The following is a 27,923-nucleotide window of genomic DNA, read 5'->3' as shown; positions in this document are numbered from 1 at the left end:
GTGCTGGGTTACTGCGAGTTTGGCAGTTTACAATGTTCTGAATGTTTGCACTGTTATTTACACTGTTGTTTTGCACTGTTTTTGTGACTTCTTTAGATAATTAAGGGAGGGGATATGTAGGGAGCATGTCTGAAGGCACAGGGGATGTGCCAGGGCAGTGGGCCCGAGAGAGCATGCGCAGGTCACATATAACTCTATTGGCTGAAGAAGTCACATGGTAAACAGGGATATAAGGAGCAGGAATTTCGAAATAAAGTCTCTTTGACCACATCACCTCAAGGAGCGTTATCATTCCTTGTCATACAAGGGCAGCTGTTACTACAAAAACCCAGCACCAAAACCACAAAAAAAGTTTGGCTGGAGACTGGGCTGATAAGTGGCAGAAACTGCATGAACACAGCAGAAAACCTGACTATGAGCTAATCAATTTGTGCTATAAATATCTGCAACCATTAGGCTTCATTGAGCTCTCCCTCCATAGCAGCTGGTTGTGCAGCAGTGGACACCCCTTGAGTAGAGATATCTCTCAAGATTACCCTTTGAGACATCCCTTACCCAGCATCTGATGTCTACGGGGAGGTAAGCAATATTTTTTACACATCAAGATATAGTTTAGTTATTAGATGTGTAGTAAATAGTAGAGTACTTGACTGCCATTTAATCATCGTCTAATCAGTGCTTAATAAAACCTTTTGGTTAACCCCATGATGATGACTCATCTCAATAATTCTCCTACAACAGTGCCTCGGTCTAATGCATGGAGGACCCCAATAAAAAAGAAACCATGGTTTTTCTATGTTACGATACCGTTACATAGACAAATCAAATTACTCATATTAAGGGGTGGGCTAATCAATTACTATTGCTTGTGTAATCTGTATGTACATATCCCATGCAAGTGGTGTGGATGTATGGTCAGTGGTGTGTTCATCTTCATTGTTCTAAACTGATGTCCCATGCAGGTGGTGGTGGGGTTATCCTGGCTTCTGGTCGATTGCAGTTTTGTCCCTGGTTATATGTCTGGTTTCATTGAAGGGCAAATCTTCTATTGTTTTGTCATTGATATGGGGTGTTCTCAGACAGTGAGAGCTGGCTTAGGTTGTGTCTTTAGGTCTCATCAACCCTGAGGTAAAAGCTCACAGTCTCATGTAGTGCTCATTCTTCTAAGCAAGTTGTATTGCAGTTAGCACCTTGTGCTTCACAGTTTTTTACTCTATTGTGCTTCTGTAGTATATTCCAGAAACAGAATAGCAAAACAGGAATACTTAAAAAAACTTAGAAAGGCAGTAAGGATATAATGATAGTACCATTCACAAAAAACATAGAGGCCAGAGAAGTATGCTTCTGGATAAAAACTGCCTATGTATTTGAAATAGATTCCATGATCATAGAATCATAAAATGGCTTGGGTTGGAAGGGACCTTAAAGATCATCTAGTTCCAATACCCCCCCCCCCCCCATGGGCAGGGATGCCACCCACTAGATCAGGTTGCTCAGGGTCCTATGCAACCTGGCCTTGAACACTTCCAGGGATGGGGCATCCACAACTTCTCTGGGCAACCTGTTCCAGTGCCTCACCACCCTCACAGTAAAAAATTTCTTGAAACCATTTCCCCTTGTCCTATCACTATCTGCCTGTGCAAAAAGTCCCTTTCCTCCTTTTTTATAAGCCCCTTTAAGTACTGAAAGGCCACAATGAGGTTTCTGTGGAGCCTTCTCTTGTCCAGGTTGAACAACCCCAGCTCTCTCAGTCTGTCTTCACAGGAGAGTTGTTCCAGCCCTCTAATCATCTTTGAGGCCCTCCTCCGGACCTGTTCCAACAGGTCCACATCTTTCTTTTGCTGAGAACTCCAGACCTGAATGAAATCCTCCAGGTGGGGTCTCACAAGGGTAGAGTAGAGGGGGAGAATCACCTCCCTCGACCTGCTGGTCACACCTCTTTTGATGCAGCCCAGGATGCAGTTTGCCTTCTGGGCTGCAAGCACACACTATTGGCTCATGTCCAGCTTTTCATCCACCAGAACCCCCAGGTCTTCCTCCACAGGGTTGCTCTCAATTAATTTATCTCCCAGTCTGTACTCATGTCTGGGATTGCCCCAATCCAGATGTGGCACCTTGCACTGGACTTGTTGAACTTCATGAGGTTCTTGTGGGCTCACTTCTCAAGTTTGTCCAGTTCCCCCTGGATGGCATCCCTCCCTTCTGTTGTGTCAGCTGCACTGCTCAGCTTTGTGTCATCTGCAAACTTGCTGATGGTGCACTCGATTCCACCGTCTATGCAATTAATGAACATATTAAAGAGCACTAGTCTCAAGACAGAGCCCTGAGGGACACCACTTGTCACCAGCCTCCACCTGGATATAGACCCACTGACCAAAACTCGCTGGCTGCATCCATCCATCCAACTCCTTATCCACTGAATAGTTCACCCTCCAAATCCATGTCTCTCCAATTTGGAGATAAGGATGTCATGTGGGACTGTGTTAATTACCTTACAGAATTCTAGGTAGATGACATTGGTTGGTCTTCCCTTGTCAACTGTTGCTGTCACTCCATCAGAGAAGGCCACCAGACTGGTCAGGCACAATTGGCCCGTAGTGAAACTCTGCTGGCTGTCTCAGATCACCTCCTTGTCTTGTATGTTCCTTAACATTGTTTCCATAAGGATATGTTCCATTATCTTCCCAGGCACAGAAGTGAGGTTCAGTGGTCTGTAGCTCCCCAAATCTTCCTTTCTCCCCTTTTTAAAAATAGGAGCACTGTTTCCCTTTTTCCAGTAACTAGGGACTTCGCCTGACCACCATGACTTTTCAAATATGATGGAGAGTGGCTTGGCAACAACATCAGCCAGTTCCCTCAGGACCCTGGGATGCATCTCATTAGGTGCCTATTCAGCTTTATCAGGTGGTCTTGAACCTGCTCTTTGCTTACAATGGGAAGGGACTTTGCTCCCCCAACCCCCACCTAGAGGTTCAGGGACTTGAGAGCTGTGGGAAGCCTGACTGCCAGTGAAGACAAGGCAAAGAACCCATTGAGTACCTCAGCCTTCTCCATATATGTTGTCACCAGTTCTCCCTTCTCGTTTATTGTGTGTGTGTGTGTGTATGTACACTCTCCTTGGCTTTTCTTTCTGACCTGTGTACTTATAGAATCCCTTGTTGTTATTCTTCACACCCCTTGCCAAGTCCTCTTCCATCTGTGCCTTAGCTTTCCTGATCCCATCTCTACACATCCAAACCATATCTCGGTACTCTTCCCAGGCCAGACGTCCTGGCTTCCACTGCCTGTGCATTTCCTTCTTACTCCTCAGTGCTCAGCCATGCCAGTTTCCAGCCTGCCTTGCTTGATTTCTTACACATTACAATGAAGAGCTCTTGTGATCTTAAAGAAGTGTCCTTAAAGACTTGACAGCTCTGGTCAGCTCCTCTGTTCCTAAGGAAAGTTTCCCAGGGGATCTCATTCACTAATTCTGTAAACAGCTGGAAGTTCTCTCTTCCAAAGTTCAGGGTCCTGACTTTGCTCTTTGCCAGGCCCAAGTTCTCGGAGATCACGAACTGAACCAGGGCATGGTCACTACAGGTTGCCTCCAATCTTAATCTCTTTAATAAGTTCCCAGAGATCACGAACTGAACCAGGGCATGGTCACTACAGGCTGCCTCCAGTCTTAACCTCTTTAATGAGTTCATCTGCATTGGTGAGCACCAGGTCCAGTAACACTTTTCCTCTGGTTGGTTTGTCTAATATCTGGACCAGGAAATTATCCTTGATGCACTTCAGGAGTCTCATGGATTGCTTCAGTTATTTTTGCGGTTTCTTAGTCTATTTTTTACACCTTAATAATAACTGAAAATTATTTAGAGATATAATAAAGAGTAATGGGTCGAGTTTAAGAATAAAAATGTAAATAGAGTGTAATTCATGTCATATCTACACAACCAAAGTGTCACTACTATTTTTATTTTGAGAAGAAAAATGAATATGCTGGTTAAATTTCCCATTCCTAAGAAACTTAAAAATTACAATCATCTGATAAATGAGAAGCAAGGTATTAGATCTTACAGTAACAGTGTTGTTGTAGCTATGTTGGTCTGAAGATGAGTCTTTTATTAGAGTAATAAACAACTTTTTCAGACCTGATGAAATACACAGAAGCTTGCCTCTTCCTTTTCCATCTACATTTATTAGTCTAAGAAGAGAGATTGCCCATTTGTTAGAACTTCCAATGTCATAAATCTCTTTTATTTGAAAACAACTTTGCTATTTGCAATTGGTAATTTGGAGTTCCAAAACACAAATTTAGCGAGTGGCAGATTTATAAGGTCTTACTCAATGACCTGATGTTGGGAGGAATGGGTTAAAAGCAGAAGACTGTTGAGGAGGAATGTAAATCGCTCTAGTGACCTTGCAGCTGGGAATTGCTCTTGATAAAAGTGTGAACAGCAGGCCAGTGGTCTGGGAATTACTCTTGATAAAACAGTGTGAACAGCAGGCCAGTGATCCTCTGGCATGGACCGAGTTTAATGGTGCCTGTGTCTCAGCTTGTGTAGCTCTGCCCGGGTGTTGCTTTGGGGATCCCCTGGTTAGCGAGGTTGTCCTGGCTGCCTGCCTGTGTCAACTCACACACCTCCTGCCAAGAAATGACCTCTACAATTTCCTCAGATGTCAGCAGGAATGAGAGACATTCTTTCTAAACTCAGCAGTCAGAATCTCCAAGGAGAAAACTCTCCAAAACAACTTCTTACATCTCAAGCTTGAGCAGTACAGATAAAATTATGCATGACATTTCCATGGTTTCAAAATGACACAGATTTCTATATATTTATGACTTTCTCATGATTGGAAACAGGCTGAAAGAAAACAATATGTATGACTGTATCATTTCCTTTCAAACTTTATTAGGCACTTTGCAAACACTTGAGAGATGCAGTCTTTGCCCCAAAGAGCTTGCAGTCTTTAGAACAAGACTCATTCTTCCTATTATCCATTGGACAAAATTTAAAAATTAACTTTAATACAGTAAATATTAACAAAGTCCTCACAAAGGTCTGAGTGGATAAATGCTGTACTTTGACCAAATTGAAACTCAAAATATACTTTTAAATACTTGGCTTCAATATAAGAGAAACAAAAATAAAAGTTCAAATAAAGTATCGGTATTTTAGCTAATTCTTACATCTAGACACTATTGACATCTTACTTTTTAAAAGAATTTTTAAAGAATTTGTGAGCTAAGTCGCAGGTAGAAAAAGAAAAGCAATTTAGAAATAGTAATATATAGAGATGGTCTGCAAATACTTTATTTACATGAGAAATACTGCTTTAGTGATTGTGAACACTACTATACTTGGTTAAATGACAGGTCTGCAAGAAAAAGACATAATACGTCTAATCCTCACTCCCTGCAAAAGATTTTATTTTAAACCATGTAATCAGCTGCACTTTATCCATTTGAGTACTGTTGAAAGAAATGATATTACTATGGTGAACTTGCCACAGGCTGCCGCAAGAGAGGAGCCCCAAAGAAAAGATACAAGGACTCCCTGAAACAACATCTCAGCCATATTGATCAACATAACTGGTCTACTCTGGCCTCCAATCAGGAGGCCTGGAGACACACCATCTATAACGCTGCTGCTTCCTTTGAGAACGCACGCAGGATCACTCTTGAGGAGAAAAGACAATGCAGAAAGAATCGTGTCTTGCAGAATATACCACCTAAGGAGTCTTTCTGCTGTGCCTTTTGCAATCGGACCTGTCTATCTCGTATTGGCCTTTTTAGCCACCAGCGTGCTTGTAACAAATGTGGATAGAGCCTTTCCCAAATCTTCGTTTGCAAAGCCGAGCCATGAACTCAGGAAAATGTTAGGAAAATCTCATTCCCTAACTACTGTACCAATTAGTCTTTATAGTATGGAATTGTATGAACTTTCTTAAGATATATATATATTTACATTGTATACTGCACAGTTATTAAGTAAGCATGATTTAAAGGACTCCAGCTCATTGCAAAGAGAACAACAAAGAGACAACCCCCAGCCTGAAGAATACAGGATACTCCTGGACTACTGAGAGTTAACACCAGCATCCTAGCATTCCATTTTCTGGCATCATAGATAAGTAACTGTAGCAAGACTGACTCCAGGGATGCTTAAATCAAGAAAGAAGCAGATGGATGATGATGCCTATTGTGGTTTAACCCCAGCTGGTAACTAAGCACCTCACAGCCACTCGTTCACTCCCCCGTGGTGGGATGGGGAAGAGAATCAGAAGAGTAAAAGTGAGAAAACTCGTGGGTTGAGATAAAGACAGTTTAATAGGTAAAGCAAAAGCCACATATGCAAGAATTTACATCTACAGGTTTACTCATGCCAGGCAAATTAATCCCAGCCAGGCCTAGGCAGGTACACAGCCATCCCAGTGCTTCCACAGAGCCCACTCCAGGCAAGCTCGAAAGGTTGCTCTGCCAGTGTGCAACCCCCCCGCGATGGAACCCGCGGGCCCAAGAGCAGGCACCCTTCAGCAGGCACGGGCGCGGGCACGGGCACTCACATTCGCAAGATCTCCTCCTAGTTCTCCGTTCCTGTCTTGTCCTACAAGGAGAGACAGCGGAGAAGGAGGGAGGAAGGCGGACACACACGACCCTGACAATGCGAGAGGCTGGCACCACGCCAGTCCAACCACGGCGATACTCCTCTACAGCAGCAAGAAAACAACGACCTGCGACAACGTAGGCGCGTGTACTATCCCTTTTTCCCCTCCTTCCCTTCCTAGCTCTTCGGATCACGTGCCGCGAGGAGGCGTGGGTCAATGTGTCACGTGAGAGCAGGAGGGTGGAGCTGATGACCCAGGCTGGAGGGGAAGATGGCGGCGGAGAGAGAGTCTTTACTATTGGCGGGTGTACGTTCCATCGACTCTGAGGTGCTGGAGGATGGCAAGAACATCTTTGCTAGCCCTGTGTCTACCTTGGAGGTGAGAACCCGCCCGTCCTGCAGCCGCCCTCTCTCCTTTCCTGGTGCAGTCTGTTATTGTGGGGCCCAGTCGTTGCCCAGACCCCTGTAGTGGAGTGTGACGGTGCCGGTGCCCGTGCCCGTCGGGCTCTCCCCGATTACCGGGGGTCTCTTCCCACCCCCATCTCGGCCTCGAGCTGCTGCCCTCGCCGCTCTCTTTTCTGGGAGCGGCGGCTCCTTGGCCCTTGTCTTTTAGTGGGGAGAGTTGCCTCGCCAGGAGCCCTCAGGGGCCGTCTGCCCCGCGTGGACTCGGCTGTTCCCCTGAAGTCTTTCTCCTGTCGAAAAAAAAAAAAATCCCCACGGAAAAAAGTCTTTCTCCAAGTATCACACCTGCAATTGTTCAGAGAAATCAAGAGTCCAAAAGACCTAAAAATGTGTGGTACATACATCTGTAAATCACTCTTGCTTTCCATATCAGGAGTCTAATAAGTAAACCCCATTACAACTGAATGTGTAAATACTTCCTAGTTCTAAAAAATGCTCATGTCTTCATGAAAGTGGGAACTTTTTTCTAAGTTGTAGCCATATTTCACCTCTGCTAGGCTCTTATGGAAAAACTTTGTTCTCCCTGTACACAGTTATCCATTTAAAAAGAAAATTGTTTTCCTCTTCCTGAAGAGTTTCCTGTCCCCGGTGATAGGATCAGTGTGTATTTCTTTGTTTTGTTCTGACTGTTGTCTGTCCTTAAAATGTCAGTAAGTAAAGAGGGTCTTAAATGTGATTTTTAAAGACACTTGCCTTCTCTGAAGTAGCTTAAAAAGGTTGGTTTGTTTTTTTTCTTTTTATAGATAATTCGTGCAATGCTACAAAAAAATCGTGGAAAAATATTGTGAAGGAATAACAAATTATGTTATTTGTTCACCTGCAGTTGTCAAGAACTATTTTAATAGACTTCTGCACAACTGTGTGTGGTACAGGGTGTATTATTGGAGTCTGATTTTGTACTTTCAGAAAAACCAATAAAACATAAATAATTTCTTTATTGATTTTCTCTTGAATTAAACCCCCAAGAGACGTGATAGAATTAATGCCTAAGCCACAGTCTAACAATGAAAAGTCCTCATCTTAATGATTAAAAATAGTTACTGAAAACTTCTATAGCTGGAAAAAAAGGTGAAGAAATGCACTTTGTATTGAGTAGTTTAGTCGACAACTCTGTTGTGCTGCTTTGTTTTTGTAGTCAGTTTATTTGGAAGAAAGTAGTTAAGTAGCAAAGGGCAGCCTCATTGCTTAAAGAGGCACTTTGAAGACAGAGCATTTTTTTACTTTTAATCAAGTAGAGCGCTTAGGAAAGAAGCCTGCTCTTGTGAATTTCTAGCAAATTTGGAAGGAAGAGGCCACGAAGATTGAGTTTGAACTTCTCCCTAGCTTAAAGCTAGATTGTTTAAATGTACAGGGTACCTTAGTCCAGAGAAGAATGATTGTCATGGTGTGGGTCTAATTAAACTTATGCATTTCAGCATCGTTGTAGTCCTATAATGTTCATCAAGTAGCTGTTTCTAAATGGCAATGACATCTCTATTAAAATGAAAACAGAGCTGACTTAATCCTGATCATGTTTGTTGATTAACTAGAGAGGGGAGTATGGCAGGTAACAGTGAGGTCCAAAGCCAATTTATGTGAAGGTTATGGTGCTTTGAGAGGATTCCTAACTGTTTTAATCTTGGAGCTGTTACCTTGCTTTTTGTGTGATTAATTTCTGTTCTTGCCCCCCTCCTTTTTTTTCTTCTTTTTCCTTTTTTTTCTCCTCCCCCTTTTTCCCCCCTACCCCCCTTTTTTTTTCCTTGCTTTCATTCTTTTTACACCTGACAGAAGATATGCTGTTCTGTTTTTACGTATAATTTGACTAAGATAAGCAGTGGAAAAGCTGTAAGACTGCTAATAATTCTTCCAAATAGCTTCAGTGTTAGCATTTGTTTTATAAGAGGAGATTTTGTTAACTCACCTAACATTGTTCCAACAAAATATAAATTTCATGTATATTGTGAAAAGTAAAAATGAAATTTTGAAATTTCTTATGGCTGCAAACAGCCATGTATTGTTTGAATGGAGCTAACTTGTTCACTTAATCTTTGAAAAACTGGTAAGAAATGCTTAGAGACTTTTTTTCTACATAGAAAAAATTACTAAAAATCTAAATATAAACCTTTCCAAAACGACCTTCATAATCAAACTACATTCAGAATGCTATTAAACCTATTCTAGATATTTCTGTAGCAGTTTTTAATGTAAATGAAGCTTGAGGAAATGGTTTGGGGTTTTTTTTCTGACAGAAAGAAAAAGAGCTGATGACTAGTTTGTATCCTTTGTTCATTGTTATTGTAGGAAATGGAAATTGCTGACCAGTCTTACTTTCTGTACATCTTGCTTTGTTTCTTTGCAATGAAAGGATGTTTATTGCAATACTTATATACTGATATGTGACAACTGGTTCTCTGCTATTTCACTTTTTTTTTTAACAGTCAAGTCCTTCATCTCCAGAGCCAGCAAGTCTTCCTACAAAAGACCTCAGCACAAACTCTAATGGTCCAAAGCCAGCAGAAATCATGCCAGATGATGATAGAGAAGACTTCTTTGCTGGTAACTGCTTTTTTTTTTTCTTCTAATGTGGCTGCATTGACTCTTTTCCCCTTGGACTTAAAGGGGTGTGCTTTTGTGAGGAAGAAAACCTTTTTATGCTGTAAAAGGTAATTTCCATGTCTATAAGGAAATGTGAAGCAGTACCCTTGCAATGGAAACTCTGATTTTAAGCTTAAGCAAGTTAATATTGTAAATCTTAAACATTGTTCAACCTGTTGAAGATATACTTTCTAGAAAATTCATTAAGTAATATTTTCCTTGGATATTAGGAGTATCACTAGCCTTTGTCAATCATTCTTTATTGGTTTCAATGATCACCTATTTAATTGAAGTCCTATGATCTTCTGCAATATACTGTCATTTATGAATGTGAAATAATTTGCAAAAAAAGTGACATACTATAAAAAGAAAAACAACTGAGCAAAACATTTGTGCAAAGTTTGTTCTACTGTTGTTAACACATCTAGCTACTGCTTGAATATTACTAGAAAACTGTTTTGTAGTGTAACCTTTTCTTTATGAACTGTGAGTAGAAGACAATCTTGCTTATTAGGGAAATTAAAGTGATATGTGACTTCTCTTAGGGGTAGATGAGTCTTGTTTAAATTTCAGTAGTAAATTAAAATTGGAGATTTTTTCACCAAATTTGTGTGTTGTCATCTCAGCAGTAAACACTATTACACTCTTGACAATACATATTTTTAAAATGGAATTATTAAGAATTACATACTGAAGTAATGGCACTTTGAGAAGCTTATTTGGTAGAAAAGTTAAGTGTCTTAAGATCTTAACAGTGATGTACAGGATTTTTTCTTGTGGGACTCTAGCTTTAGTTAAGTTTGATTACTAAATACAGGTTTGTCTGTGATATGTACTGTCACTGCATAGTTATTTAATAACTTGTTCTGCTGATGGTAATAGAGCATGTCTTGTTATGTAATAATATTCAACTTTGTGTGTGTCTAAAAACACTAGACAAGTTAAAGCCTTGTTTTCTACCGTATAACCATTTATAGTTGTCCCAGTCCTTTTTCACAGTTATGAAGACTGAAAATTCAGATCATATTGAAAGCTGGAGGGTATTTCTACTTATTGAAAAACTTTTTTTATTATTAAAAAAAAGGTGAGAAACCGACATATGGGATCAGTCTTGGCATTTCACTAGGGTAAGATTTGAACTCTAATATTTGACAGTACTGGATGTTTTGGAGAGACATGTATGAAAGTTTTGATAAGTAATTGAGGTTCAACAAGGCCAAGTGCCAGGTCCTGCACTTTGGCCACAACAACCCCATGCAGCGCTACAGGCTGGGGACAGAGTGGCTGGAGAGCAACCAGAGAGGGACCTGGGAGTTTGGATTGGCAAGAAGTTGAACATGAGCCAGCAGTGTGCCCAGGTGGCCAAGAAGGCCAATGGCATCCTGGCCTGTATCAGGAACAGCATGGCCAGCAGGTCCAAGGAAGTGATTCTTCCCCTGTACTCAGCGCTGGTGAGGCCACACCTGGAGTACTGTGTCCAGTTCTGGGCCCCTCAGTTCAGGAAGGATATTGAGGTCCTGGAGCAGGTCTAGAGGAGGGCAACTAGGCTGGTGAAGGGACTCAAGCACAAGTCCTATGAGGAGAGGCTGAAGGAGCTGGGGCTGTTCAGCCTGGAGAAGAGGAGGCTCAAGGGAGACCTCATCACCCTCTACAACTACCTCAAAGTACTACCTCAAAGCAAGTTTATTGATTAGTTTGCAAACTCTCTAAAACAAGAGAAATGGAAAATAATTAAGAATTCAGTGATAATCCTATTAGTTTTGTATTTTTACTGTATTTGCTGTGGGTGCACTCGATCCCTTCATCTATGTCATTAATGTTACTGGTCCCAATATGGACCCCTGAGGGACATTATATAATATTGTATATGCTACCCATTACTGGTCTTCCACGTAGGGGGCGATGAAGTGGCAACATGTAGTCCAAGGGCAATCAAAAAGGATTTTGGGGCCTTGGGATAGTTGGTAAGGGAACCTGGGGCACAAGTTATATTCTCCTCTATACTTCCAGTTGAAGGCAGCAACACTGAAAGAAACAGATGGGCCCAGTCTATTAATACATGGCTCTGTGGCTGGTGTTACTGCCAAAATTTTGGGATTTTTGACAATGGGATGGCCTATGCAGCACCGAGCATGCTGGCATCAGACAGGATTCACCTTTTCTCAGCAAGGGAGGAGAGTCTTTGCTTGGGAACTAGCAGGGCTCATTGGCAGGGCTTTAAAACTAGATGTGATGAGGGAGGGAGACAATATCAGACTTGTCCCTGGCAAACTGTGGGATGAGAGGCAAAGGTTAGAGAGACAGGGTACTAGTGAGGACCCTCTGCCGCTGACTCTGAAATGTGCTGACCACACTGGAGCACACTTGCAGTTTTATGGAGACAAACCAGGGACTCCTGAGATAACAGAAACCAACAACCAGGTGTAATGGTTTGAGAGCCCCAAAATCCAATTCTCGAGTCCGAGCCCCAAAATCCAATTCTCGAGTCCAAGCCCCCCTCCCTCATCTCAGCCCAGTGTGAGATGGGTTTTCCAGACACCACACAAGACTCAAAATGGGGGGAAGGGATTATATTACATTACACACACAATCTCAACTATCTCTACCATGATAAAGCAGTATTTACAATGGATCAAATCTCTTCTTCCTCCAAATAAAAGTCCAGGAGGGACACTCTCTCTCTCTCTCTCTCTCTCTCTCTCTCTCTTCCATGCAGCAGCTGTAGCTGGATCACTTTTCATTACACACGAGGGGGATCTCCAAGCCCCTCTCAGCCCTTCGACTCCAAGCGAGGGTCTTCCTCTTCTGTGAATTGTGTAGCAGGGACAAGACTCACCTCACCACGTCATATCATGGGGTGTAAGACATACCATGAAGGTCCCTTCCTCAGGGGATTCACCCCTGAGTCAGAACGTCTCGGGCAGCTTTCAGTTGAAGGCCTTTGCCTCAAGAGTTCTATCAGAGCTCCTGTGCTCTGTCTCAGAGCAGCGGGGGGATGAAGCCCTCCTCCGCATTCTTCTGACCGTCTCAGTCCAGCTCCGGGATGCCTTGAGCTTCTTACCTCCTCTTTTTCAGTGCTGTAGCACTCCAAGACTCCTCTCAAGTAAGAGTCCATCTGCTCCTCCTCTCTAGGAGGTCTCAGAGGGGTTTGGGGAGTTTGTTTCAGTTCTTACCCAAACTCTCTCTCTGTAGAGCTTAGTTCTCTCTCTGCTGCTGGCTCTCTCTCTCTCCGACAACTCTGTGTCTTCCTTGGCTACGTGCCGTCTCTGCTGCTTCTCCCTTATCTCTTGGCTTTCAGCCACAGTCTCCAACCAGTGCTGTTTTTGCTGCTGCTCCTGCTGCTTACAGTGGAGAAACTTCCCCCAGCTCTTAGCTACAGATACTTAGCCCAGTCTAACACTGTTCCAAGTCCCTGTAGCCCATCTGGGGGCTGGGGGGGGCCATAGCCCCCAACGGGACTCTGGGCCCCTCAGCTTGTGGCTTTCACAACATGGCCACTCTCTCCAACAACTACTACAACTACAACTCTTCTTTTCCGGTCTGGGTGATATGTTTATATTTTACAGAAGTGCTCATTGGCTCAACCCCAAGGGTAACCACCCCCTGGGGGGTTACCATTTTGTAACTTCAGGGGGAAAACTGTTTTTTCCCCCACCACACCAGGGAAATATCTCAAAGGAATTCGGGGGTATTCCTCTAGGAAGGCAACACAGCCGACAGCCCAGCTGAGGCGCCTCTATACCAACGCACACAGCATGAGCAACAAACAGGGGGAGTTGGAAGCCAGCGTGCTGCTAGAAAGCTACGACCTTGTTGCCATTACTGAAACTTGGCAGGATGAATCCCATGACTGGAGTGTGACTATTGATGGCTACAGGCTGTTCAGAAGAGACAGGGGAGAAAGGAGGGATGGAGGGGTTGCCCTCTATATCAAGAGGCGCATTGAGTGTGAAGAGTTGCAGGTTGATAGCCTGTATGTCAGAATCAGAGACCGAGGCAACAAAGGGAACCTTGTGGTCAGTGTCTACTACAGACCACCTGATCAAGGGGAACCTATTGTCGAAGCCTTCTTGCTCCAGCTACAGGAGGCATCATGTTTGTAAGCTCTCGTCCTGCTGGGGGACTTCAACCACCCAGACATCTGTTGGAAAATAGCACAGTGAGACTTCTGGAATGCGTGGAGGATAACTTCCTAAACCAGGTCCTACCAGAGGGGATGTGATACTGGATCTGATGATCACCAACGCAAGTGAGCTAATTGGGGATGTGTATTGCATTTCTGTGGCCAGGTCTTGGTAGCAGGGAGGCTACAGGGGTGGCTACTGTTATAAGCTGCTAGGAGCTTCCCTCCATGTCTTGTAGAGCCAATGCCAGCCAGCTCCAGGATGGACCTGCTACTGACCAAGGCTGAGCCAATTAGAAATGATAGTAATGCCTCCGTGATAACATATTTAAGAAGGGAAAAAAGTTATTGTGCAGATGTAAATTGCAACCAGGGAAGAGCGGAGTGAGAACATGTGCACAACAACATAGACACCAAGGTCAGTGGAGAAGAATGGGGAGGAGATGCTCTAGGCGCTGGAGCTGAGGTTCCCTGCAGCACATGGTGCAGACCATGGTGAGGCAGGCTGTCCCCATGCAGCCCATGGAGGACCACCTGGGTGCAGAGATCCATCTGCAGCCTGTGGAGGAGCCCATGCTGGAGTGGGTGGATGCCCAAAGGAGGCTGTGACCCCATGGGAGGCCTATGCTGGATCAGGGTCCTGGCAGAGACCTGCAGCCCATGGAGAGAGGAGCCCATGCTGGAACAGGATTTCCCTGGTAGGACGTGTGGCCCTGTGGGGGACCTATGCTGGAGCAGCTTGTTCCTGAAGGACTGCACCCCATGGAGAAGTGACCCATGTGGCAGCAGTTTTGCCTGTGGGATGGACTCATGCCGGAGAGGTTTGTGAAGGACTGTCTCCCGTGGGAGGAACCCCACGGGAAGCAGGGGAAGGACTCCTCTCCCTGAACAGTGGCAGAAGCAACAATTGACCGTAACCCCCATTCCCCATCTCCCTGCACTGCTGGGGGGAAGGAGGTAGAACTTGGAAGGAAGGAGGGGTGGGGGGAAGGTTTTTTTTAAGATTATTTTACTTCTCACTCTTTTGCTCTGATCCTGTTAGTAATAAATTATTTAATATCCCCACTTTGAGTCTGTTTTGCCTGTGATGGTGATCAGTAAGCGATCTCTCCCAGCTCTTATCTCAATTCATGAATCCTTCACTGTATTTTCTCTCCTCTGTCCAGTTGCAGAGCGGGAGTGAGAGAGCAGCTTTAGTGGGCATCTTTCAAAAGGGTAGAAAGGAGGACCCTGGGAACCACCGACCTGTCAGCCTCACCTCTCTGCCTGGGAAGATCATGTAGCAGATCCTCCTAGAAGCTGTGCTAAGGCACATGGAGGACAGGGAGGTGATTCAAGACAGCCAGCACAGCTTCACCAAGGGCAAGTCCCGCCTGACCAAACTAGTGACCTTCTGTGATTGAGTGACTCCATCAGTGGACAAGGAAGGGTTACAGATGTCATTTACCTGGACTTCTGTAAAGCCTTTGGTATGGTTCCCCACGACATCCTTCTCTCTAAATTGGAGAGAGATGGATTAACTGGGTGGACTGTTAGATGGATAAGAAAGTGGTTGGATGGTCACATCCAGAGGGTAGTGGTCGATGTCTCAGAGTCCTGATGGACATCATTGACAAGTGGTGTCCCTCGGGGGTCCGTATTGGGACCAGTGTTATTTAATATCTTCATTAATGACATAGATCAAGGGATCAAGTGCACCCTCAACAAATTTGTAGATGACACCAAGCTGAGTGTTGTGGTTGACACACATGAAGGACAGGATGACATCCAGAGGGACCTGGACAAACTTAAGAAGTGGGCCTGTGGGAATCTCATGAGGTTTAACCCAACCAAGTACAAAGTGCTGCACCTGGGTCTGCACCCGATATCAATACAGGCTGTGGGATGAAGAGATCAAGAGTAACCTTGCCGAGAAGGACTTTGGGGTGCTGATGGATGAGAGGCTGGACAGGAGCCAGCAACATGTGCTTGCAGCCCAGAAAGCCAATCATATCCTGGAGCGCATCAAAAGCAGCATGGGCAGCAGGTCAAGGGAGGTGAGTCTGCCCCTCTACTCTGCTCTGCTGAGACCCCACCTGGAGTACTGCATCCAGCTCTGGAGTCCCCAGCACAGGAAGGGTATTGACCCATTGGAGTGGATCCAGAGGAGGATCACCAAGTTGATTAGAGGGATGGAGCACTTCTCCTATGAGGAAAGGCTAAGAGAATTGGGATTATTCAGCTTGGAAAAGAGAAGGCTTTGGGGTGACCTAATTTCAGCCTTCCAGTACCTAAAGGGAGACTACGAGAAAAATGGAGAGAGACTTTTTACAAGGGCATGTAGTGACAGGACAAGGGGGAATGGCTTGAAACTGAGAGTAGGTTTATGTGATATATTAATATAATATAAAGAGACAAGACCCAGCAGCTCAGTTGGCAAGCAACCAAATCTGTTTATTTAAAAGAAAAGTGCCTCCTTATAAACCCTCTGGAGGACACGTGACTACCTGACCAATGACAGCACAGCACACATTGCTCATGTGCCCCAGTATGCTGTCCGGGGACTTCAACTCAGAATGCTTCCCTCCACATTCTCGGGACACATCCCTACATCTCCCCCAGTCTAAATATTTAAGATGAGTCACGAAAACAGTGCAATAACAACAGTGCAAACAGCAGAATACCTTTGAACAATTATCTTTGAACAATTACCATAGTATCACAGTGACCCAGCACATCGCTCACTTTGGTTCCTTAACAGCTTATATATCTATTGAAAATGTTTTCTTTAACCTTTTAAACCTGTTCGTATTACCTTAAACCTTTATTTTCCTAAGGGGTATCGTGTAACCTGGAAAAAGAGCTTTATTAACCTAAGGGCCTTGGCCCAACTGTGTAGTACCTATAAAATTGTAACCTTTATTTTTCTCAGGGTTTATATAGACAGGAAAAATCAACTTTATTTCAAGAGCAAGTTAAACGTAGTAAACTAAATTTTCCCAATGTGACCATGTGGCTGAGGTAGTGATACTCTTATAAGGTGTTTGGAGTTTAAGGTGATTTATACATTGACACAACTCTTATTCACTCACACACACTCACATGGGCGGCTGCCTTCACTCTTCACATACATACTCATGGGTTTTTGTAAACTCTGCATTTTGCCACATTGGTCATCTTCAATTGTAAACCTGAAATGTAAACATCAATATCAATTGGTAAACATAACTGTGTTTTTAAACTCTGCATCACTGATTCTTGCTGCTGTGGGGATGTACCTAGGTAAGGTCTAACACCTGGAAGGAACCCATTTCAGCTCTTTTCCTGTAGATACACATGTATAACCCCTCCCCCATGTCACAAGGTCTACCGGTCCTATCCACTGTCCCAAAATTAGATCCCTCATCATGACTGGTGGTTTGGGAGAGGAGAATGCCTGAGGTCTGTGTTGCCTTTCGTACCTGCTTTTTTCAGCACTGTCACAATTTAAAAAATTTATGACATGTTGCTTTCCACGCATTTCAGCAAACAAGTGAGGGTTTGCAACATCTTGAAGGAATGAACCTTTGAGACGGGATACTAAACCTGCTGCGTAGCAAGAATCTGTTACAACATTAACAGGTTGTTCTGAAAACCTTTCCAAAGCAATACGGATAGCAGCCAGTCCCAGAACCTGTACAGAACCTTGGTTCGTGGTCTGCACCTCTTGTTCCCATTGTCCTGTAACAGGGTTTACCCATGTCACCGCAGCTTTCCTGGTCCATCCTGATGCATCAGTAAAGACCGTGAGGCCTTTTACTGGTTGGTGTTTGCATCTGGTTGTGGCTTTTAAGGGTAAGTTACCAATTTCTGCCCAAAGCCTGTGTTTAGGGTAATGTACAGAAATGTCACCATGAAATCTTGCATCTTCGGCCAGCAGCCAATCGAGGCTGTCCTTTGTAGCCAGGATGTAGATGGCCACAGGGTCCTTTCCATCCAGCTCCTGTAGACATCCTCTGCCTTTAACGACAAGCTTGGCAAACATTTCATTAATGGTCCACACAGTTTTAGGGAGTGAATGGGGCAGAAACAGCCACTGTAGGACCCTCAGTGGATCCTTTTCAGTTTGATCCCACTGAAACAAAACTGCAAATGGCTGGAACCTGCTAGGAACAAGAGCAAGGCAGATTTGCAGTTCAGGATCTCTCCTTCTGCCTTGTCTGCTCTCAATTGCCTTAGTGGATGTTTCTAATGCCTGCTTTGCCTCTGCAGTCAGAGACCTGCTAGACGTTTAGTCTGAGTTACCCTTTAACAATTCAAACAGGGAGCGTAGCTCCTCTGTGGTTAAGCCTAAAATAGGCATTAACCAATTGATGGCTCCTAGAAGTTTTTGCAGTTTGTTTAAGGTTAAGGTATCTTTTACCTTAAGCTGAAGTGGCTGGGGCGAGATCTGCTGTGTGATTCTCCATCCAAGGTAAGTCCAGGGCTGTGATCGCTGGATTTTTTCTGGAGCGACCTACAATCCTGCATCTTGGACAGCATTGGTTAAAGCAGTAACAACATATTGCAATTCAGTCTCTTTGGCCATGGCGATTAAAATGTCGTCTATGTATGTTATGACCCACCCCAGAAAAAGGGGAGGGGGGTAACCCAGGTTCTTATCAATAATTCCCTTGGGGTGGATTAGAGTGAAACGACACTGAATAATCGGTGTCTGAAAACATATACTGGTAAGGTTTATTTTAACAATTTTGTATGGACAGGTATGCTAGCATTTTGGGTGTTGTCATATAACAAGGTGAACCTTTGGGGGGGGAGAAAATGCATGGGGAGAGAAAGACAGGATAAGAGTAAGGGAGAATAAGGAAAAAGAAAAGATGAGAGTTGAAAAAACGTATATAGTCACCGCCCACTGGATCCAGCAATGCAACTTGGTAATACTGAAAGCAATGGTCTTGATTTGCAGGAGGTGGGGGAGAAGAAAAATCCCAAACTCCCAAAGTCACCAGTCAATATATATACTCTCAGCATGCTTTTGCACCTCCCCTGAGGCAGGGAGTTGTTTCCATAGGGTAGTGTCACCGGCTGTGCCATGAACCCCCAATATTTTTCCCACCTTTCATGATTGGCAATCATGATGGCAGAGTTGAGGGGCATAACAACAAAAGCCCCCAACGTTTCGGCTCAGAGTTCATGTGGAGGACATGGTAAACTCGGCTCTTCCTGCCTTTTCAGGGCTTGACACCTTCAGCACTGGAGGGAGGGATGGGCCCATTTGCCCATCAGAGGTATAATGCAAAAGTCACAAGCCTGCAAAAGTCTCCTAGAATGCATAAATCATTAACCATTTCAGTCTCTGACAATGTAATGGTAAATGATTGCTGAAGGATAAAGCCTTCTGATGGGGTGAATAGCTTTTGCCACTACAGTCTGAGATATGGTTGGACTGTTCCGCATCCCCTGAGGAAGAACAACCTAGTGGTATCTCTGCATGGGCTATGCATTGTTCAGAGCAGGGATAGAAAAGGTAAACCATGGAGCATCCTCAGGATGCAGAAAGATGGTAAAGAAGCAGTCCTTTAAATCAGTTACTATTAACGGCCATCCTGCTGGAAGCATAGCAGGTGAAGGGAGTCCTGGTTGCAATGCCCCCATGGGTTCTATTACTGAGTTAACTGCCCTTAAGTCATGCAACATCCTCCACTTGCCACTTTTCTTGGGGATACAAAACACAGGTATATTCCAGGGACTGGTGGTTGGCACAATGTGTCCTGCTTCAAGCTGCTCCTTTACAAGTTCTCTTAGATGAGCAAGCCGTTCCTTTTTTATGGGCCATTGATCAATCCATATAGGATCCTCACTTTTCCAAACCAGCTTAATCTGTCCTTGGAACGGCTGATCAATGGCCCCTACTGAAAAACTTGGTTGTCTGCAGGAGCAATTTGCATGACTGTGGCAAATTGTCCCAAGATGTCTCTCCCCCACAACATGCATGGTATAGGAGCAACAAAAGGAGCTATCTTGGCCACTTGTCCCTCTGGCCCCAGCACTGTGCGTATTTGAGCACTCTGCCTGGGCCTTTGTGTACCCCCCACCCCCTGAATGGTCGAAGTCGGGTAAACAGGAGGCCATTCTGTGTCCTTAATGATGGTAACATCGGCCCCTGTGTCCACCAAGCCTGTGAATCTATGCCCATCTATTTGGCACATCATCTTAGGCTGTGATGTTGTAATGGCCCTTGCCCAATAGATTTGTGGCTCACCTGTGCTTCCAAAAGCCCCTGAGCCCCTCTCCCCCTCCCCAGCAGGAGACACGCTGAAAAAGGGAATCAATTGGGCAATCTTTTGACCTTTAGGGATGTGACAGGGGGGTACTGGAGTCCATGCCATTATTTGAATCTCACTGTGGGAGTCTGAGTCTATCACTCCAGGCAGAACAAACAAACCCATCCTAGTGGTTGATGATCTCCCTATTAACAGTGCATGTAGCCCTGGGGCCAATGGTCCCCAAACCCCTGTAGGAATTAACACTACAGCAGTGGATGTTATAGTTACTGGTTCTCTGCTGGATAAATCCAGCTCAGCGCTGGCTGTGGTGGAGGGGCGCAGATCACCAGCCTGTTTTCCTGAGCCGAATTTGTTTGTTGTGCCGGGGTGCACAACCTCGCCCCCCATCTCCAGTTTCCCTGCTGTGAGGAGTTTTTTGACCCCCGCTTCCCTTGCTGACACTTTTGGCACGCTGGTGTGGGGATTTTCTTAGGTCAATCCCTTTGAAAATGATCAGCAGCACCACATCTATAGCAACCGCTTCTAGGTCTTGCTCCCTCCTGCACTCTCAGCTGCACGCTTAAGGCTGTAGCCAGAGAAGCAGTTTGGTGTTCGACCAACCCAACACCCTGGCAGGCTTGAACCATCTCAGCAATGCTGCAACTTTCTCTTTTAGGGAGAGTTTACAAAGCTCTTTTACAATCTGGATTCGAGCTTTCATATGCCAGTTGCTTAAAAAACATTTCTCTAGCTTCGTCATGCTCAATTTGCCTGTTTAAAGCAGCCTGCAGCCGATTGAGAAACTGAGAGAGGGGTTCAGTAGAACCTGCCAAAACCTTTGTGAAGGACAGATTACTGTCTCTTTCTGTACTTGGGAGTTTTCTCATTGCTCTTAAAGCCAGTTTTGCAATCACTTCATAAATTTCTCGGGGATAGCCTGCTTGTGAGTCTACTGTGACAAATTCCCCTTCTTCTGTTAAGTGATTGCATGTTATGCCTGCTTGTGGATTATTCGCATACACTGCACAATTCTCCTGAAAATCTGTCAACCAAACGCTGTACTGTGTATTTGTTAGAACCATTTTCAGCAAGGTTTTCCAATCATGTGGGGTAAAGACGTAAGTTGAACTCAACGTCTCCAAATATGCAAAGGTATGAGTCGAGGAAACACCAGTTTCTCTTACTAACTGCCTCAGTTCCTTTGTTACCTCATAAGGCAAAGGTTGGAACTGAGGGGCCTGGCGCTGGCGGAATATGACTGGACATGCATGAATCACTTGCCAATCTCCCACGCACATTGCTTCCTTGCAGTATCTACCCCACCGGTTGACCAATCTCCCCGTGCCCGCCCTCTCGCTCTCTCCCTGGGGAGACCACCTCCAGTCCCTCTTCATCATCCTCTAATGCCTCTCCACCCGCGGCCCCAGTATATTTGGTTCCCCGTAGCTGCGTGGTAAAGGATGACTGACGCGGCGGGAAGGGACCTCTCCCCTCCCCATGCCCACGATTGGAACGAGCTGGCTGCGTGGTTGGGAGAGACAGGTCAGGTTCTGGTCTGCGCCTGTACCAGAGCACGCGGTCGCTGTTCATCTGCAGCGTGAGGGGGTGAATTTGCTGGGTTCCCTCCCCCATTGCTGCAACGGGGCCCTGCACCTCGCTCCTGTGAGCTGGATTCTCGAGCTAAGGTTCCCGTTCCTTCCCCATGATCTGTGCTCCTGCTAAGACCAGAATCTAACCCGACACTTAAATCACGAACACCCCCTGCCTGCTCGCGCAGATCCCCCAAATTTAAATCTGTTCGGGTTGCGCGTGGTGTATTACCCCCACTTTGTGTATGTCTATGTTGTGGACTAGGGTTGTGGTTAACAGCCGGGCTGGGGGATTGTGTGTTGGTGTGGTTTGGGTGTTCTATTCATCTTTGTGCTCTGTGTAAGGCATCCATAATAATGGACCATACAGGAATGCTGTTATTGGCTTGAACGTCTCCTGCTCTGGCCTTATCTCTCATGAGCTTTCTGAGTTTATCCCAAATTTCTATATTTAGAGCTTCCACCAATGGCAGTTTTGGTGCTACAGATTTTATCCATTGCATAAGTTCTGTTAACTCTGCGTGTGTGGTTCGTACTTGATATGATCTTAACAAGAGGCACAGAGCCTCTGTGTCCTTGTCTATTTCTGTAGAGAGACTGTTGTGTTTACCTTATCTAGCCGCTTTCGGGTCCCACTTGTGTGCTGGCTTTGTTCGCGGCTTCTGAGATTTTACTTTTGATTTTGGCTTGTGCTGCAGCTTTTCGCGCTCCTCAGCAGCTCTGGCATCTTACTGCAGCGATGACGGCGACCCCTCGCTGTCTCTGCAGACAGCAGCTGCAGTGGCGGCTCCGGCAGCGGCGATTCCCGCTCCCTCTGCAGCAGCAGTTTGCGGCAGATCCCAGATCCCACGGAGTGGCCCCGGGCAGCAGCGGCCCTGGGCGGCGGCTTCACCCTCGATCCGTCTTCTCTCGGCTTTCTTCTCCTGGAACAGTGCACTTCCTATCTTTTTTGAGCTTGGTTTAATCTTGCGTCTCTCAGCCGCTTGCTGAGATCGGACACTTATAAGACGTCTAGGCTTTTTTTTCGGTAAAAGTGTCCCAAGTTTTAAAACAAACTCGTTCCGGACACTACCGAGTTGACTTGCTACAAGGCTTCTAAAACTGTATCCTAATGTAGGCTGTGCCCCATGCCAAGGGCGCCATCTGTGATATATTAATATAATATAAAGAGACAAGACCCAGCAGCTCAGTTGGCAAGCAGCCAAATCTGTTTATTTAAAAGAAAAGTGCCTCCTCATAAACCCTCTGGAGGACACGTGACCGCCTGACCAATGACAGCACAGCACACATTGCTCATGTGCCCCAGTATGCTGTCCGGGGACTTCAACTCCCAGAATGCTTCCCTCCACATTCTCGGGACACATCCCTACAGGTTTAGATTAGATATTAGGAAGAAATTCTTTACTGTGAGAGTGGCAAGGCACTGGAAAAGGTTGCCCACAGAAGTTGTGGATGCCCCATCCCTGGAAGTGTTCAAGGACAGGTTCGATGGGGCTTTGAGCAACCTGGTCTGGTGGAAGGGGGCCCTGCCCATGGCAGGGGGCTTGGAAGTAGATGATCCTTAAGGTTCTACCAACCCAAGCCATTCCATGATTCTATGATACGTATAACTTATATATGCACTTATATAAATTATATATATATTATATAATTTTTTAACAAGAAAACAACTCTATGCATAAAGGATGTTCTCATGAGAACTTTTTGCGGTGCTGTTAGATAAAGGCAGGGCCACGCAGATGGCATAATCACCAGTACCAAGTGGGAGCTGCCTGCAGGGTCCTCTCTTACAGTGAGCTGCTGAGTTTATCTTGTGGTGAATGGGTTTGTGCAGCACAACAGAGGCCAGAAGGCCAAGCTGGATGTGCAGCACAGGCCTGGGCCTCCTCAAGTTAACTGTCATGTGGATCACTGACTCCTCAATGTGCAATGGTCTCCCGGTCAGGATCACTATATTCCACCCCTTGATCCTCATTCAGTTTACCTTTCCCAAAGATGATATAAGTTACAGATTATGTTAATAACATAGAGGCTTCTCAAGACTTTAAGTATGAGGCCCACTAGAGCAGACATGACCTGTTCTAGATCACTAACTTCTCGAATACAATGTCTTCAGTGTCTTCTGGAAAGCTCCCAATGTGGACCGGTGGGGAGAATGATAATGTTGGTTTTCATTTGTGTTATTTTTAGTCAAGAGAATACTGTAAGAAAATCCATTCAGATGATTGCTATCTTAAAACCTTGTCATCCATAAACTTATATAGAGTTAAGAACTAAATCTTGAATGACTGTTTTAAAATTTTGGCCTAAAATTCAATGTGTAGCTGAAGCTGAAGAAATGTGTCATAGACTACCTGTGCAGGAAATAGCTATGCCTTCTGCTTCTAATGCTCATAGGTGATGAGAGTAAGACTGTGAAATTATATCAGTGCTCTGTCACCTTTTACAGAAAATGAATTTTTTTTTCTACTCACTTCTCTAGTCTGGTAAAAGATATTCTTTTATGTGTTTTAGGAATGGATCATCTCATGCAAGCATCTAGTTTCTGGGGAAAAGTGAACATGGTTTTTTTCTTTTTGTTGTTGCTGGTTTTGGGTTTTTTTAACCTTCAGATCCAGATAGATTTTTTTTTTAGGCATCTCTTTCTCAGTTCATGCAGAAAAGATGATGCTAATTCTATGGAGCAAACAAAACATGCACTTGAAGCCCAGTTGAACAGCAAAGGTTCTAGCTAATAGTGTCTGTCAGGCTGTTGTCATGTGAAATGTCTAATCAGAGTAGTTCTGTAGATGCCTGGCTGCCTTTTAGTACCTGGCTATTCAGTTCCTGGTCTGTTCTAGAAGAGAGAAACATGCAAAGGCATTTGAACCCACAGTTTTGAAGTCAGAAGGAAGCCTTATTGGTGGCTGACTGTCCTGTTAATGCTATTTATGTTTTCATTAAGATTATTCTTAGCCCTCCTATTATAATGGTAAGAGTCATGGGTTCTGACTTGGACATAGTAGTTTCTCTCAGTTCCGTTAGTATCATAGAATCATAAAATGGTTTGAGTTGGAAGGGACCTTAAAGATCATCTAGTTCCAACCCCCCTGCCATGGGCAGGGACACCTTTCACTAGACCAGGTTGCCCAGAGCCCCATCCAGCCTGGCCTTGAACGCTTCCAGGGATGGGGCATCCACAACTTTCCCAGGCAACCTGTTCCAGTGTCTCACTACCCTCATAGTGAAGAATTTCTTGATAATATCTAATCTAAACCTGCCCTCTTTCACTTTAAAGCCATTCCCCCCTGTCCTATCACTACATGTCCTTGTAAAAAGTCCCTCTCCAGCTCTCTTGTAGGCTCCCTTTAGGTACTGGAAGGCTGCTATAAGGTCTCCCTGGAGCTTTCTTTTCTTCTGGCTGAACAACCCCAACTCTCTCAGCCTGTCTTCAGAGGAGAGGTGCTCCAGCCCTCTGATCATTTTTCTGGCTCTCCTCTGGACCTGCTTCAACAGGTCCATGTATTTCTTATGTTGGGGGTTCCAGAGCTGAATGCAGTACTCTACTTGGGGTCTCATGAGAGTGGAATAGAGGGGAAGAATCACCTCTCTCAACCTGCTGGCTGGACTCCTGTTTGTGCAGCCTGGGATATGATTGGCTTTCTGGGCTACAAGTGCACATTGCTGGGTGTTACCTAACAAGATCGCAGAGAAAAGACTCCAGGCCAATTTAGTGTATAAGATAAAAAGAGCGGGTCCTTTAATCAGGCCTCAGGCCCAGGGGAATACACATGACGTGCGTGCACCCAGACAGTGGTTCTATGATTTTATAATATGGTCTGTCCAATCCCAGATCTATCCACCCCCGGTTCTGCCCAGTTCTGTCCCCTGACACGCCCCTTCGGGAATTGGGTTTGGGGTCTTTTGGGACCCCTTCTTCCTCATCTTCATCTTCTTCACAGCACGTACAGTCCTTGGAGCTCCTCCAAAGTTCTGGGCTTGAAAGTTGCTTTGTCCGTGTGGTATCTTCTGGTCCAGGCCTAGGGTGCGATGTTCTTAAACAGAAGTGTTTTTCTACAATTCTACCTTAAAAAGAAGACTAAACACGCTAACAGAATTTAGAGGGATTGATATGAAATGGGGTAATAGGGTTGGGTATGTGTAAACTATTATGCTAAAGGGTAAGGGATATAACGCAGCTACATTAAAATCTACATTTACTACACAACTACTTCTAAAATCTACAAAAGTTAAAAAATCCATAAAGCTCTGAGGCATCAGGGTCATGTCAAGTTTCTCATCTACCAGAACCCCCAAGTCCTTCTCCTCAGGGCTGCTCTCAATCCATTCTGTGCCCAACCTGTGTTTTGCTTGGGATTGCTCTGACCCATGTGCAGGACCTTGCACCTAGCCTTGTTGAACTTCATGAGATTTGCATGGGCCCACCTCTCAAGCCTGTCAAGGTCCCTCTGGATGGTATCCCTTCCCTCCACTATGTCCATTGCGCCACACAGCTTGGTGTTGTCGGCAAACTTGCTGAGGGTGCACTCAATCCTACTGTCCATGTTGCTGACAGAGATGTTGAACAGCGCTGGTCCCAATACTGACCCCTGAGGAACACCACTCGTCACTGTCCACTTGGACATCAAGCTGTTGACTGCAACTCTTTGAGTGCAACCATCCAGTCAATTCCTTATCCACCAAGTGGTCCACCCATCAAATCCATGTTTCCCCAGTTTAGAGACAAGGATGTTGTGTAGGACAGTGTCAAATGTTTTGCACAAGTCCAGGTAGATGATGACAGTCATTCTTCCCTCATTCACCAGTGCTATAACTCCATCATAAAAGGCCACCATATTTGTCAGGCACGATTTGCCCTTAGTGAAGCCATGTTGGCTGTCACCAATCACCTCCTTATTTTCCATGTGCCTTAGCATAGTTTTCAGAAGGATCTGCTCCATGATCCTGCCAGGCACAGAGATGAGACTGACTGGCCTGTAGTTTCCTGGGTCTTCTTGTTTTCCCCTTTTAAAAAATGGGGCTTAATGTTTCATCTTTTCCAGTCACTGGGAACTTTACCAGTCTGCCATGACTTCTCGAATATGCTGGATAGTGGCTATACTTCTCAACAGGTCCCATTGACTTGTGCACCTTCAGGTTCCTTAGATGCTCTCAAACCTGATCTTCTCCTACAATGGGCAGTTCTTCATTCACCCAGTCTCTGCTATTGCCTTCTGCAACTCAAGTGGTGTGTCTGGAGCACTTGCCTGTGAAGACTGAGGCAAAAACATTGTTGAGTACCTCAGCCATCTCCATATTCCAGGTAACTAGGTCTCCCATATCCTTCCTGAGAGGGCCCATGTTTTCCCTAGTCTTTCTTTTATCACTGATGTACCTATAGAAGCTTTTCACAGAATCACAGAATGGGTAAAGTTGGAAGGGACCACTGGATGTCACCTAGTCAAACCTCCCACTTGTTGCCCTTGATGTCCCTGGCCAGATTTAATTCTCTCAGGGTTTTAGCTTTCCTAACCTGATCCCTGGCTGCTTGAGCAGTTTCTCTGTATTCCTCCCAGGCTACTGTCTTTGCTTCCACCCTCTATGAGAGAAACAACTCTTCAGACACAAAGGCCAGTGAAGGAGGGGGAGGAGGTGCTCTGGATTTTAGAGCAGAGATTCCCCTGCAGCCTATGGTGCCAATCATGGTGGTGTGGTTTAACCACATCTAATCCACACAGTCCAGTAAACCCATTTGTCCCTTTTCTCTGTTTGATTGAAGGCAGGGCCCCTCTATTCCTGTCCAGAGTCTTCATTTCTTGATTTTTGTAACTGCAAACCAGAAGTCCCTTCATCAGGGTCAAGAGTACAATCAGCTCTTCTCCTCTGCTCAACAGATACTGGAGAAGTAATTTTCTTGGATGGATGCTTTTTGGCTCTTGTTTTTCCTTGCAGTTCCTGTACCCAAGCTTCTAGTCTGCAGGTAGGTTCACCATCCCACTTCCTCATGTCCTACCCCCCGTCACGCAGGAAGAACCACAGCGTACCCTATGGTGTGTGTCACTGGTACCCTTTCTGTTGAACAGAAAAAGGCTGACTCTCAGTAGCTGATGCCTTGGTTGGAGTGCGTGAGGAAGACCTACCCTTCTCAGCTTGCTTGGACAATTTTTGGGTCAGTGTGTCCACAGCCAAGACACAGACCCATATGAAGGAAGTGAGATTATCTTCATATACTCGGAGTTGTTTGGCCAGTCTATCCATAGATGGTGCCTCCATGTCTGTCCAGCTCATTATTGCCAGGGTGTGGGTGTAGGATGTCAGTGAATTTCATATAAACTTCTGCCACATGGAACTCATGCACCAGATTTCATCCAGGTCTTTGGAT

The 27,923-nt window shown here is 45.0% G+C and overlaps 1 protein-coding gene across 1 annotated transcript in view; it reads left to right on the top strand.

Annotated features, from left to right (window-relative positions):
- Positions 1–6,861: 6,861 nt before the first annotated feature.
- Positions 6,862–27,923, top strand: part of LOC113958927 (sorting nexin-2-like) — a 212,841-nt gene continuing 191,779 nt past the window's right edge. The window contains exons 1-2 of the mRNA XM_027667570.1: positions 6,862–6,969; positions 9,470–9,587. Of these exons, the coding sequence (XP_027523371.1) occupies positions 6,862–6,969; positions 9,470–9,587 (226 nt within the window). The remainder of the gene's footprint in view (positions 6,970–9,469; positions 9,588–27,923) is intronic.

The sequence above is a fragment of the Corapipo altera genome, unplaced genomic scaffold, assembly GCF_003945725.1.
Source record: "Corapipo altera isolate COAL_440 unplaced genomic scaffold, ASM394572v1 61242b, whole genome shotgun sequence".
Taxonomy (NCBI): domain Eukaryota; kingdom Metazoa; phylum Chordata; class Aves; order Passeriformes; family Pipridae; genus Corapipo; species Corapipo altera.
Note: the sequence above shows the minus strand (reverse complement) of the source record. Positions and strands in the feature narration are given on the sequence as shown.